This window comes from Pituophis catenifer, unplaced genomic scaffold (assembly GCF_029215685.1).
Source record: "Pituophis catenifer annectens isolate HBS135680 unplaced genomic scaffold, rPitCat1.0.hap2 SCAF_1, whole genome shotgun sequence".
NCBI classification, from domain to species: Eukaryota; Metazoa; Chordata; class Lepidosauria; order Squamata; family Colubridae; genus Pituophis; species Pituophis catenifer.
In genome coordinates this window covers 52274291-52289870 of record NW_027256881.1, presented here as the reverse complement: position 1 = coordinate 52289870, position 15580 = coordinate 52274291, and the positions used below count along the sequence as shown (strand labels likewise).

Below are 15580 nucleotides of genomic sequence, written 5' to 3'. Positions count from 1 at the left end.
AAAAGGCACCCCTCCTGGTCCCACCATCTGACATTCCTTGATTGATAGGATCTAGTAGTATATTAATTCTTAATTTGTTCTAGAACTTAAAGAACACATTTGGGGATCAAAATCTGATGCCCCAAATCTGACCTTTATTTGCACTATATTCTTTTTCAATGCCTGAATTTGCACAGTTATTGAGCATAACTTATTGAATAAGCCATGGTTGGATGTGTTCTTCTAACACAGTGTTTCTCAACCTTGGTAGCTTGAAGATGGGTGGACTTCAACTCCCAGAAACCCCCAGCCAGCAGCGCTGGCTGGGGGATTCTGGGAGTTGAAGTCCACCCATCTTCAAGCTTCCAAGGTTGAGAAACACTGTTCTAACACAAAAAGCAATAAACTATAGTTGGCCAGGTATAGCCACTGGCTTCATATAATCTACTAAACTCCAAACAATTGAATCAAGCCCATCACTGGATTGATTTAGAGTCCAGAAAACTGAACTTAGCTCAGGCATCTTGCTGGAGCAACAATTGTCTGTCCCTCTTTGAAGAACTTTACTCCAGTGCTTGGAGGATCCTTGAAATCTTCCAGTTAACAGCATCATCATACGCAAGCATTCTTGCAAGTACATGTTACTATATTCAGTGGCACTCACGCACCAGTGAATGACTGCAGTCTTAATGTGTATGTGAAAACTGAAAGTGACAAATGTCAATAAAGAACCCTAAAGAGAAGGAAATGCTATTTGATGTGTAAAAGCTTAATTAAAAAAGAAAATTGTTCTTTGCAATTCATGACATCCCAGTCAAAGAGAAAAGAGACATGTAGCAATTCTTACTAAACGCTAATAATCTTTTACTAATTGCTTTATTAGTCTATTCACTAAGGCATTATACGTCACTAGAACAATAATAGTTCTCCAAGCAAATCTCAGTGTGCAACTGAAGGATAAAAGGAATTGTAGCCCAAACAATCTGAAGGCACAGAATGAGTTTGCTCATAATGCATTTTTTTTAAAAAAAAACTTATTGAAGGTCTACAATATAATCCCCCCTTTTAACTGTTTGAAAGACAATAATATTTCAACTTGACAGCAAAAGATTTTCTAATCCTGAATTAAACTACATATAACATTTACATATTTTAGTTAGGAGAACATTTTAGCTAGAGCAACCATATCTTAGATGCAAAAAAATAGGGTAACTATTGAATAGGAACAAGTTATTTATTTTCAAATATCTTTGCTTCCATTTAATGGTTATCTGGATTTTTACAGCCCAGATCTTACAGCCCTATTTAGCAGATATAGCAGACTGATTCACTCATTTAGGTTAAGCCATGACTTGTGGTTTAATGTACAGGAATCCAAATATTGGTTTGTAAAATATGGTTTAGCATAATTTCTAAATCATGGTATTATACTTTATCCAACTAAAATGTTTTTAAAAAATAATCCTGATTTATTTATTTATTTATTTATTTATTTATTTATTTATTTATTTATTTATTTATTTATTAGTTCGATTTATATGCTACCCTTCTCTGGAGACTCAGGGCGGCTTACAATACATTAAGCAATAGCCTTCATACTTTTGTATATATCTGCTTAGTAGGGCTTTCGCCCCCCCAAGCGGTGTTCTTTTTTATACAAAGTTAGTTTATTGCCCCCACAATCCGGGTCCTCATTTTACCTACCTCGAAAGGATGGAAGGCTGAGTCAACCTTGAGCCTGGTGAGATTTGAACTTGCAGTAATTGCAGGCAGCTGGTGCTACTTAACAGCACTTTAGCCTGCTGTGCCACCAAGGCTCTGATTTAGTATATCGGCTTGACCCATGAAAACAAAATAGATTAAGAATGGATATTCAACTGGGAGTATTTCCAATGGGAGTCCTTAAATACCTGGAGCCAGCTGCTAATTCACTTTTTGAGGTCTTTATCTTCTGCCAACACCATAACATGTTACTCAACTGGAAAAAAAATTGAGCAAGAAAAATATATTTTTCTCTGTGTTATTTTGTAATAGAAAATTATTGTCTCCTTTGATCAAAGCAATACCAGCATACATATCTTTCACACAAGTTCAGGTAGGAATTTTGTAATTATTTTTCTTCCATAAGGGTGTTCTAACTACTTCTAAGATACATTTCAAGACAGTATTTTGAAAAATCTAATAACATTCCTTTTAAAACAAATGCACATCCTGAAATGGGTCCAGCCACACATCTTTTGTTTGCCCTGTACTTTTGCCAGAACTCCAGCTGGTTTAAACAGAAGCCAAATGGAGCCACTCTGATTTCCACGTTTGTTGGGATGTGGATTCAGTATTTGTTTTGTGCTCAAACTACTCATTAGAGCCACTGCTGGAAAGCAGGGTGCCAGACGGGGTTGGCAAGGTTTTGTCAAAGGAAGAGAAATGGGTTGGGGCAACTTTGATAGGAAAAACCTGATGTCCACCTCCTTAAAGAAAGACTAAGGCTTTTGGCAGAAGGGTGAGAACTTTGAAAAAGTAAATTAGCAATCCACTCCACAACTGGAGGTAACTCAAGGACAACATACATATATGCTTCATACACTTCATTCCCATTTCTTCATTACTGTATATTGAAGAAGAAAAAAGAATAGAGAATAAGGCAAAGGCCAGAAACAAGTAACCATGCCAATCCTAAGGAAAGTGGTGTTAAGTGGTTGAAAAATATATGTGGCCTTGTTGCTTGTGTTGTTGTGTTAAGTTATTTAGTATTGTAACAATGATGTGAAAAGAAATTCTAATTCTGCCCAACCCTGCTACTGTTTCCTAAAATGTTCATAGTGATATAAATCACTGGGTGTATAAATGGAAAGACTATTTTTAAAAATACACATAGTTTTAGAAACAAATAGTTTGCTAAGCTGCTATACCCTTAGACATAAAGAGCAGGGGTGAAATGCTCCCGGATCGGACCGGATTGCCTGGTCCGGTAGTGATCTTGGCCGTTGGTTCGGCGATTCTTAGTGATGGCAGAGCAAAGCTCCGCCCACCCACCCGGTTTTAACCAGGAAGTAATGTGTTTTTTACCTTCTGCTTATGCGCAGGTTTTGCGCATGCGCAGGTCTGCACGCGCATGTTATGCACACACATGCAAACGTATGCACGGCGCGTGTGTGGCACGTGCGCTTCCGAACCAGTAAGGAAGATAAGTAGATTTCACCCTGATACAGGGTAACAACTCCATATATCTGATCATTTCAGGAAATGTAGTCAGGCTAGCTGCCTGGTAACCTCTAGGCAGTGTAGTGTATGAACTACAATCCTGAAAATTACTAACTAGCAATATCTTTCTAGTTTGAGAATTGTAATTTCGAAACTGTAGGATATATTTATATACACTGATTACATTTACTAGTAACCCCTTCAGTTCAGTGGTGGGTTTCAAAATTTTTTACTACCGATTTTGTGGGTGTGGCTTGTTGGGTGTGGCAGGGGAAAGATACTGTAAAATCTCCATTCCCACCTCATTCCAGGTGAAGGATACTGTAAAATCTCCATTCCCTCCCCACTCCAGGGGAAAGTTACTGCAAAATCCCCATTTCCTCCCGATCAGCTGGGACTCAGGAGGCAGAGAATAGATGGTGGCAGGGCCAGTCAGAGATGGCATTTACTGGTTCTCTGAACTACTCAAAATTTCCGCTACTGGTTCTCCAGAACTGGTCAGAACCTGCTGAAACCCACCTCTGCCTCACTTCCCTTGAATGTTAATCCATATAGTCAAAATGGTTTCTTTTTTACATAGGAAGGAATAATGGAAAAAGCGGGAAACAAAAACAGTAGGAAGGAGCAAGAATGTGATGGAATATTCTGAAAAGAAGCTCTATGGGCTGTAGTAGTTTTACTACAATTTCCTTTGCCAGTTTTTGATAGCAAGCCCCAGAGTTTATTTCTAGTATGTTCCCCTTTCCTTCAACAGTATACAAGGTTCTTTCCCCCCGTTTCACTCGCATGGTGATCTTATTAAGAGAGTGTTACTGAATTCAGAACAACTGGTTAACGGGTTAAGAACATTAGTCTCCGGAGATTTACTCCTGGATTTTAAACTGCTGCTATAGTAGCTGGATGGCCATATTTTCTTAAGTCATAGAGGTAATTTGCTAGGCTTCAAGGCAGCTTTCTGATTAGGAGACCATAATTTAGGGCCTAGTAGTGCATTATCTGAATGAATTCAATTGTGACTTATTCAAGAAACTATGGTTAACAAACTTGTCAACCTGGCCAATATTGATCAGATATCTCCAATTGTATGCTCTCCAGTTGGTACTATGCTGTGAATTATGGGAGTAGTAACTCTGACACATTTTTTTTATTCCTTCCTATGTATAGAAGGAATTATTCTGACCATATGGATTAACATTCAAGGGAACTGAGGCTGGAGAATATCAAACTGAGGTCAAGCATACTGTGAATGTGGCTTTATTATTTTGTTCACTATTTGTCATACTCGGCTGTATTCAGGCAGTCATACTAAAAGTATGGTAGGTTATGAATCAGTCCCAAACAGGAGTTTAATAGTGTCCTTCTCAGTCCAATATTTAAAGTTTTATAAACATTATATACTTTTCACTAAAAGGAAAACCATCCCTCATAATTATCTGAAGTTCAGTCATAAAGTGAACAGCAATCCAGCAAATGCTCTGTTCCATTGTCTCTGTAACCAAATGTTCTAACCTAATATTTGAAATAGGTGAGGGGATATTTCTCTAGTCCAGCTTTTTAAGAACAGATTAATGTTGGAACTTCAGAGTTACACAGATTAATTTTTGAGGTAAACTGAAAATGCAGTTGAATTTTAGACATAAATAAAGCAAGACAGTTCTGATGTTATTTACTTCTGATTGTGATAATTCATGTTGGCTTTAAAAGACAAGAGCACTCATAGACTATTCAAATATCATCTACCTCTTCCCATTTCCTCCAAAGTCTAGCTGTCTTGATTAATGAAAAGATTTTGAAAGTGAAAATCTTCTATTGTCATAATAAAGGGATTGTTTCAGTGTGGATTTTTTGTCTGATGATCAACATAGTCATATGTTTTCATATTTTTGCTTATTGATACTCTCGGTATGCTGCCCAGAGTTATAGTTGAATTGAATGGCCATATAAATGCTTTAAATAAGCATACAAAGCTGTTCTTCTTGAGACACTTTCATGTGACTGTTTACTCCTTGAGTTGCTTTTCTGCTAGAACTTACTATAATGATCTACCATTGTAAAATTACTTTACTATTAAATGATACATTCCTTAGATGCTTATGAAAGAGGAAATAAAAAGCCCCATTGTGTTGATTTTATATTTTATTTTATATCATTTCACATATGTACAAATTAAGAAAATTCATCAAACATAATTTGTACATTAAAATAATACTACCATCAAAAACATGCTTAAGCAAATATTTTTTTACATGTCTCACATAGTATTTATGGTTCTATGTTTAGTTATTAAGCACCCGGACTGTGCACAGTCCAACAATAATTCAGAAATACTCACAATCTCAAGAGAGCATAGCTCTGCTATTCATTAAAGTAGCATAGCTGTTTCAACCTGTTTCAACCTTCTGTGCGAGCCTTAAAAAAGGCACAGTAATAAGTTGTCTCTTAAAATCATCTGCACCTTTATTTTCAGTAGGGGGGAAACGTTGGGCTTCTTTAATGAGCAGCAGGGACTGAGAGGCAGTGTGCTTATGCAAAATTGGACACATTTTTCTTTTTTTAAAAAAAATATACTTTGCTGAGATAACACATATTGGTTTTTAAGAAGACACATACATGAATTCTGCATTATTTACAGATAAGTGCTTGTTATTATAGTTACTGATTATGAATCAGATAGAAAACTCAGCTCTCTGTTCAACTGTAGTTTGATTTGTAGTTAATTATATTTCATACTGAGCATATCTTTGTCCTTACTTAGCCAACATTGAATAGTGTTGTCTCATTGACTACAGCCAGAAAGAGGTAAATAAAGATTTAATTCTTCCTATAAAATCAGTTGGACTTTAAATACTAGATGCCATAACTATTGAGGTCTGTCTGTGACATTTATTTATTTAAGAAATTTATATGGATATACAGTAAAAAATATAAAACAAAGACTATTAAAATTAATTATTATAATAATAATAAATATTAAACATCCATTTAAAGAGAGACATTTCTTAATGAAGAGGACCTTATGGGATGCTGCCCAATGAAACTGAGTAGCTTGATGTAGGTAGTCTCTTCAGATTACCTTAGTGAGTGAAGAAGAGATCTTCCCACAAGCACTGTTCTTTCTTGTAGTATAAACACAAATAATCTCCAGCTTTAAAGGTAATAAATAGCACTGCAGATCTCAGTTGGAAACAAACTGACAGCCAACATAAACCCCTCAGAACAAACATAAGGTGGTTAGTTTTGGAATATCTGGTACTGTATAAAAAGATCTTGTCTTATAGAAGGCAATACAATTCTGGGTCAATTTTTAAACATGATAGAAAATCATGTTAAAGGTAAGAGATGAAAGGAAGGAAGTTTATGGGTGATATCCGTTGTGATTCTCCATTACTAAGAACATATAAATTCCAACATCTACTCTTTTGGTATTCTTGAAATGCTCCTTTACTCTTCTTATAGGAAATGAATAGCTGCCATTCATATCAATGGGAGAAAATCATACTGTATGTAGGACAACACAGGTAAACTTGTCTTCTGGCACTTAGGATCTGATCTTTTCTGACAAAGATCGTTCAGGAGAGTCTGGTGGGAGAGTATACACTTGCCCTTGTTAATACAAATGCAAGAGCTATAACCTGTCTCCAATCTTGTCCCAATACTAACAGTTTTACATTAACATTAATAATTTGCTCTGCAACAGGACAGCAGCTCTCCCTAGGAAACTATAGCCTCTGTCAAAATTCAGTTAAACTGTATCTTCTTCTGAATACTGTTATTTGGTGGAATTAAACCAATCTGAAGTTGAACCAATTCTGATAACAGCTGCAATAGTATTTACTGTACATCTGGGAACAATCACTTGCTTGCTTCTTTGTACCAGCCATCTAAGGAGCAATTCTGAAGGAACCTAAAGATCAATAACCCAGAAAGAGCTCAGCTTGAATATTTCCATCTTCTACATTCCATTAAACTCTGATCAGGCAAAGCTTTCGTTTAATTTTCCTTCTCTCCAGTTCCATTCATTTTTTCTAGCATCTTGCCTCATGAAGAAATCTGAAGATCTTTAAAACGTTTATATCTTTGAAGCTGCCTAATCCAAGCGTTGCCCCAAAACAGATTTTGGAATTGTGCAATGAATGGGTCTACAAGATTAGCAGCTAGATTCAATATGCCACACATGGTTTGGATTCTGAGCAATAAGTATTAACGATTGCAGTTATTGTGCTGAAGCAGAAAAAGATTTTCTTGTAACTGACCAGTTGTGAACGTTTATTAGATCACAGCTATATTGTCCATTATACAGCCACATTTTTCTACAATCATATTAGGAAACTCTGCCACTTCAATTTCTGTGTAGTTTCCCTTTTTGACAAGATACATCATGGGAAGAGGAGAACTCTCCACCACAGCACAGGATCTCTCTCCATAGCCAAAATGATGCAAATTCTTCGGCTGCCAGCAGCTGCCCATACAATGGTAAGCTTGATAGCCAACTGGCTCAATAATCCAGTACTGAGTCCAGGTCAACTCACGGAAATTGATGTAATGTTCTTGCCGGCAGCAGGTAGACCTCTCCATCGTGCTTCCTTCTCCACAGTCCCCAGGTCCTCTGTTAAAAAGCAGAATCAATATTCATCTAAGATGTAGGATGAGGACTGGAGTCACTGGACCCACTTGCTGAAAGTTTTCAGCAAGAAGCCGACTGACACATACAAAACTTTAGGCAAGAACGTAAATATATCTTTGGTTGTTTTAATGATGTTGTCTGTTTATTGATTACATGCTCAACTCTCTTGGCTTTTGTCTCACACACTACTTCAACATGTTCCATTTTTTTCCTCTAACAGTTGTCCCAAAGGTGCTTTTTCAGGAGGCAACTGGACTTTCTTGTTTTTTTCTTTGAAGATGTTTTGCTTCCCATCCAAGAAGCTTCTTCAGCTCTGACAGGACAGTGGAGAATGGAAGCCAAGAAATTCCAGTTGCCTCCTGAAAAAGCACCTTTGGGACAACCATGACCTGGATGAATCTCTACAGACTTTCCTCTAATAGTTATGTCAGGCAGATTATAATGACTCGTCTAACATTACCTGACTTACTGCTTGATGATCAAGAATTTGTACTGTAAGCCACTCTATATTCTGCATCACATTCATTTAGTGTGTGTGTGTGTGTGTGTGTGTGTGTGTGTGTGTGTGTGTGTATACATAAATTTACTATATACCTGTAGCAATTATAGATTATATTCCTCTCTGATAAGGTGTTATTTTAATTAATCAAAGACAGACTAATTCCAGATTTTTCCCCACTAGAAGCACTCCCAGATGCGGTTTGCTGAAGTATTACTGTTCTGTAAAGTGTTTGTACTAGTTGTGAAATGAGAAATGATCTGTATGCCACTATATGAACATTTATTCCGAAGCAAGCAAGCAAAAATTCAAAGTCATGCCAACTTTCTTGAGAGTCTTGTTGAACATGGACTTACTTGCAATTGAACAAGGTAAAGGACATACTAAACAGCCACTATCTTGAATAACCTAACTCAAAATCCAGTTGACTTTAGCTTCAAGTAAACATTATTCAGTATAGGTTGGAAGCTGCCAAATTTTTGCCTGAGATTTTTTTTTTTTTCATCATGAAAGACAGAAATGAAACAATGTTAGTATGCAGAAATAACATGACACTTACCCATATTCTTCCAAGTTAAGAGTGTAAAGGACCAACTCTGGTTTGCCTAGTGCCTTATCTGAAGGGTCCTGTGATGTAAAACGCACAACTTTGGCCATTTCAGAGGCATAGCTGCCTAATCTTTCTCCTTCGATCCAAATCTCCAAAAGCATTGGTCCAGAGGCTTTTGTTTTCAGCCAGAAATGTACAGCCTGAGTAACATCAAAATTCCTCCAACCAGACTCCATAATGGGAATTAATCTAAAGTTTAAAAAGCATGAAATGCTTAGCTGAGCTTAGAATATTTTGGTTAATGCAAACATACTATGAATAGAATAATAATAATGAGAATGCTAACAACAATAGCTTCTAACATAGACTTTTACTTTAACTTCCTTTTTCTAGAAAATATAAAAAAATTAACATTTGGACAGAATAAAAATATACTATATTCAAATAAATTATGGGCAAAATGCACAAATGGTACTGACATAAATAAATGAATGACAAGTAGAACAGTTATTAAATTAATGCTACAGTATACAAAATAGTATAAAACAAAGAAGAATCTGGTTCCTATTGTAATTCCTGCTACCAATTAAACACAACTGATAAATCCAAAATGTAACATATTGATCTAGACTGGGAATAAAATATTTTTGTGATCCTAAATTTTCATTATGTTTTTAGAAACCGTGTGAGGCTATCTGAAAACCATTGAAATATCTACGTAGACAAATACCTTATTTTATGGCTGTTATATCCAAACTGCAAAACCTGGATGACCCTTAGTTAGCACTAAGGAGACCCAGAAAATTTTAACTCTTTGCTACTACTGAGTGGTTATTTTGATCTCTGAAGTCCAGAAATAGTAGCTATGCCTTATTTAGAATCTATTTTGTATGGCTAGCCCAATATTGTGGATGCTGTCCTGACACTCTTGAGATTGAGACACCAGCTTAATCTGTTTCAAAGCTAATATCGTAATTTCTCAGGAGAACAAGTGGCTGCATTGACATATCAGATTGAATCATGGTATTATAGATTACACGGTTTACAGCAACATAGATGCATACATTACTACAAACTGTAAACCATTATTTATTAACAATAGTAACTGAATTCACACACGCTTACATTAAACCAAACACAGTATGTGAACCAGCTTATATATTATTCTTAGAAAGTACTAAAAAATAAATTGCAGAAACATTCTTTAAATTATATTATGTTGACTATACAATTTTAAACTGGCTATATTAGAGACAAAATAATATTCCCATGCTGTAAAATACTCTGAGACTGTGGACTCTCCTTCATACCTAGAATCAATTAAAGAGGTCCGGTTAGTGCCATTATCTTGAAGTTGCACCCAGTACACGGTCACCCTTGCATTCATGACTGGCCTTTGTGACTGCCTGCTGGGCAGATGTTTCTTGTCCAGGGGCTTTTTGAAAAGCTTCAGTTCAGCCATGGTGACTTCACTGTTTTCTGGAATCCTGCCCTCCATGTCGAAGATCAGGTTCTGACGGGTGGTGTCTGAATAGAGAATGTCTCCTGAGATATCTTTGTGGATGGAAACAGAAGGAACACTTTTAAATAATTATTTCCAACTGCCATGTCCTATATACAAGAAGTATACAGGAAATACAAGACATTATTTCTCTGGAAGAGTGATGTTTCAATTATCTGGTAGAGATTGTACTGTATAATACAGCATATCTGAAAGACATCTGATTATCGAAGGCTGTTTTAAGTAATAATAACATGAAATAGATCACTTATTGATTTCAAAATTTATATGGCAAGGGAGAAAACCTAGAATAAGATTAAAAACTTTACAAGATACCAGGGACAGAGGTGGAGTAGCCCTTCCAGAATGGGAGATCTATTATCAAGCAGCATGCCTAACATGGTTAAAGGAATGGATGGAGTTGGACCTGGTGGCTCAGCAGACTGATAGCATTGTGATTAACACCAGCTGTCTGCAATTACTGTAAGTTCTAATCTCACCGGACTCAAGGTTGACTCAGCCTTCCATCCTTTCTAAGATAGGTAAATTGAGGACCCAGTTTGTGGGGGCAATAAGCTGACTTTGTATAAATATACAAAAGTATGAAGGCTATTGCTTAACCTCCCACCAACCAATACGCTCTCACAGAGTAGACCTACTCATAGTACCATCATTAAAACAATGTCGTCTAGTAGTTCCAAGGGAGAGAGCCTTCTCTGTGGGGGCACCTACTCTTTGGAACAAAATACCCCCTGGAATACAAATAATCCCAGATCTTTGCACTTTCCAACGTGCCCTGAAGACCTTTCTGTTTCAACAAGCAGGGCTAGCATAAACATCTAAATTCTATGCCAAGGTCTTAGCAGATACACTAAGTTGACTCAATTTATTATTTACTGTTTATATATATATAAAAAATTATTATATGTATATGAAATCTTATTCTGTTCACCGCCCTGAGTCCTTCGGGAGAAGGGAGGTATAGAAATTCAATTAATAATAATAATAATAATAATAATAATAATAATAATAATAATAATAATAATAAAAAATTATAATATAAATGACTGGAATGTAAAGATCAAGTAAAATGTAGATGAAATAGAGAAATGTAGATAGCAATATGGAATAAGATAAAGTTAAAATATGTATAAATAGTAAATACTAAGAAATGATCACTATGAAAAAGCTGTAAAAAAAGTTTATGGATATAAATATTGTATGTTTGTGTTTTTTTTAAATGTGTTTACAATAAAAATTATATTAAAAAAAGGAATTCTAGAGGAAGACAGGTGGACATCCAATTCCTTCTATTTTTTGTTAGCATCTTGCACTTTTCAATCCTTCCTTTATATAAACCCAGTATAAAAATTGTAAATAGTGATTAGTAAGACCTGTGTCAACCACCCATATTTTAATCAGTGAAAAACTTTATGGTATTTGTTCATGACAATGCTTTCTACTACTAACGTCTCAAATGGAGGTCATATACTGTCATCTGCTATAACATATATTTAGAGAAGATAAGTCTACTCATGATTTTTCCCCACAACTTGGTACCCTCCAGATACTTTGGGGAAAGAGTTTCCAGACAGCATAATTGTTTTACAAAATTGCTTTAATCATCAATGTTTTTTTTCTCTCAAAATGCATCTTGTATTTTCAATACTTTAAAAATAATACATGTACAACTTTCATAGCAAATTAAATCTCTTTTCCTTTGCCAACATTTCTCATTGTTTGAGCCACCAAAAATTCTTTCTTTATATAGTGAGAGCCATAACATGGGACTCCCCTTCATTTGTTTGTAAATAACAATTACATAGTTTGTGATTATGTTTTCATCTGATATTCAACAAAGTAGGGATCAGCCTCATTTAGGAGAAAATGTGCTTAAATAGCAAATATTTTTCTCAGTAATCACATTTAAGATTGTGTTACAGTAAACAAATTTAATGTATTCATTCTTTGCAAGGAAAGTAACATAACTTTATGAACAATACTACAATATAATAATATCTAGGTTATGTTTTAATCTTTAAAACTAGCTATCAACACTACCTCATCTCCCCTTTATGAGAAATAAATTAGATTTCAAGACAAGCTCTGAACTTCAAATTTCACCTTTGTGGATACATTTAGCTTAAAATATCTTAGAAATCCTATCTTCCTGTGGTTTGGATTAAATCTGTTAAGCAGTTGGCATTGATGAAGTTTCAGATTTCAAATGGGGATGGAGAATTTGCTTTTAGCTTCATGCAAACATAAATCAAGTTTACCTGCGTTGCCTGGAATTCCTCTCAAGATCCCAGCTAAACTTGGCAATGCTCTTCGTTTCACTCGGTGCCGCTCCAGCATGGACATATATTTATTCCTTATATTCTCTGGAATCACTAGATTTTCCAGGTCAGTCATCTGGAGAGCAGGGACATCTGGAAGTTTCAGTTTCTCTAGCAATATTTGCTTGAGTCCTTTCTCGCTAAATCCAGCAGTGGTGGCAGCTAGGAACAGGGCAGAGGTTAAGGCCCAGCTAAGACTCACAGCCATCCTTTGCCAATCAATCAAATAGGAAAAGACTCCCTAAATCTCTCCTTTCTCAGGACAAGTTTTTCTTGGCAGAGAAGAGATTGTGCTTTGAAGCTGCAGGCTGCCTGAGTGGAAAGGAGAACTCATAGGATGTCTTTATATAGTGAGTGGGATATCACTGGCATAACAAATTCCACAAGCTGAAGTGAGGCAAAGGAAGTGGAAGTGTTACATCTCCTTGGATACATCCAAGCCATGGTCACACCTTCCCACATTTAAGTAATAACATAGGAATATTGAGATGCTTAGTGTTCTTACTTCATTTATATTTTTCGCCTTAGGTAGCCCCATTCCAGAAAATATATCCATACAATGGGAGTTATGTTAGTCGAAGAGCCTTTTGTTCTTGGAGTAAACACATGGATTTGCAAGGTGGCAGGGGAAGTATAATTTAGCCACCATTCAGAGGAACAGCACACTAATTATATTATATATGTTATATAATTATTAGATCCTATTCCACCAACTGCAGATTGTTGTGAAATCAAATGGAAATTCAAATTCCATATCTATGAAACTTTGGGCACAAACTATGGCACACACACACACACACACACACACACACACACACACACACACACATATATGCCATATATATACCCCAAAGGGTGTTCTTAGGCACTACCAAACTGCTATGCAGGCTGAAGATTCTGTACTTTTATTCACAGTACCTCTGGAAAGTTCCAGATTAGAGAAGATTTCTGTATCTGACTAGGAAAATAAAACATATCTTTTGTCAAAGAGATATGTATTAAAATAAACTTTTCCAAAGTAATCTCTGATACTCGGGTGCTAGTAACTATGGGCTGTTATTTTGTTGTTGTTATGTGTGTGAACATTGTAAATGACATTGTTGCCAAATAGTACTTAATTGTGACACCATATCTCCCAGGCCCTTGCATAATACTTTTTAATTTCTAAAACCTAAAAATATATAGACCAAACCTTTTGAATGTGTATTTGTATTGTGTTTGTTATGGTTTCCTCTAACTTTAAGTATATTATATATATACTTAAAAGCATGTTTGTCCTATTTTGCAGATGTAATTTGTTGTTTCACAAAACTCAAGCTTGTAAAAATTTATTATTGCAGTAAAACCAATCACTACAAAATTACAAAAACAAAAAGTAGAGACCCCCCACTCTACTTTTTCAATTTAGGAAAATTTATCTTTTTGTCTTTGTACTGAAATATCTAAAGTTATTTGCTCTCTCCAACTTTAAGGCATTGAAAAACAATAAGAACAATTTCACATGGAAAGCTACTCTAACATTTTGTTCCTGAAGATGTACTATATATCAAAAGTCATCAAGCATGGCCTAGGCCCTAGGGTAACTGTTACCTCTCCATAATTTTTCTAGGAGCTATGAAATCTATTGCTCATAATACATTATCATAATGACTATTAATCAGAGATTGCCTAAGGTAATCTCTTTTTTAAAATCATCCAACTTTGTGACCATCTCATCCTTCATCTAATTGTGTAAAGAGACATGGCTACTTTAAAGTTTCAGAAAACTACTACATTTGATATTTGATCCTGGATAGACTACTGTAGATACAATGATTGTTGTGACTTATGGTATACCAGAAGCCATTGTGGACTTTTGGGGAGTGAAATACAATAAATAGATTGCTAATAAAGGATTTAGAAATTTAATTTAGTTATTGGTTTTACCTGTTAAAACATAGGTTTTCACATACTAGATAGATGTCAGGCTAAGTGGGTTAGGTAAATAGTGTTGTAGAAATTTATAAATTGTGTGCCTGCTTCACAAGGGGTGGAGTTATTATCTTTGAAATATATTTATCAGTATTCAACTAGAAGGGACAATTTATGTATATGTCTATTTTTCTTTGTTTATGCACTTTTTGATGTGGGCTTGTTTAGTGTTTTTTCTTTCTTTCTTGGAGTTTCTATTTGAATGATTTGCTTTGAATAAAATTTTAAAAAATGTTTTTTTTAAAAAAAGAAAACTGTTACATTTACTCTCATTCCAAAGCAGCATTTTGGGAAATATGCTGGATTGGCATATTGTTCCACAATGGTCAGTCACATGTCTAAGAAAAGCTCTCTTCCAGAACATGAGTATAATAGACAATCCCAGCCGCTGGCATTTGGAGACAGGAATAATTGTAAATCCTAAAACAGCACAAGGCCATCATGCCTAATTGCTATTAATCCCCTATCAATTTATTTAATCTTTTCTTAATCCCTACGTCTTTGCACAGGAAATTAAGTCATTAGCATGCTGAATCTACCACCATTCAGTGGGTGGCCTAGCTTGTGCAGTTACAAGAGAGAGAGAGAAATCTTCCTATAGAGTTTCTATAAAGAATACAGTCTCCGAGTTGCATTCAACTCCTGGAGACATCACAAAGACATCAATGTAATTTTCCTGGTAACAAGAAAGGGATTTGCTTCCCTGTAGAAGAGATTTATTCCTGCTTTTTTCCAGAATGCTGGTTTGACTTCCTGGTCTAGCCTGCTATCCTGATATTCCTTGATGGTCTCTGGTCAATTTAGTAACCAGACCCAACACTGCTTAGGAGCCAAGTCCAGGTTGCCGCTTCCAGAGACTGGTTTTACCTTTACTGTGCAGAATTTCACAAACTGGTATTCATACCTTTCCATCAAA

The 15580-nt window shown here is 35.7% G+C and overlaps 1 protein-coding gene across 1 annotated transcript; it reads right to left on the bottom strand.

Moving 5' to 3' along the window:
• Positions 1-7449: 7449 nt before the first annotated feature.
• Positions 7450-12901, bottom strand: LOC139320950 (left-right determination factor 2-like). The gene is made up of 4 exons (XM_070949515.1): positions 12634-12901; positions 10164-10407; positions 8863-9102; positions 7450-7786 (listed from the first exon to the last, which is right to left on the bottom strand). The coding sequence occupies exons 1-4, from the start codon at positions 12899-12901 to the stop codon at positions 7450-7452; spliced, it is 1089 nt and encodes a 362-aa protein (XP_070805616.1).
• Positions 12902-15580: the final 2679 nt, after the last annotated feature.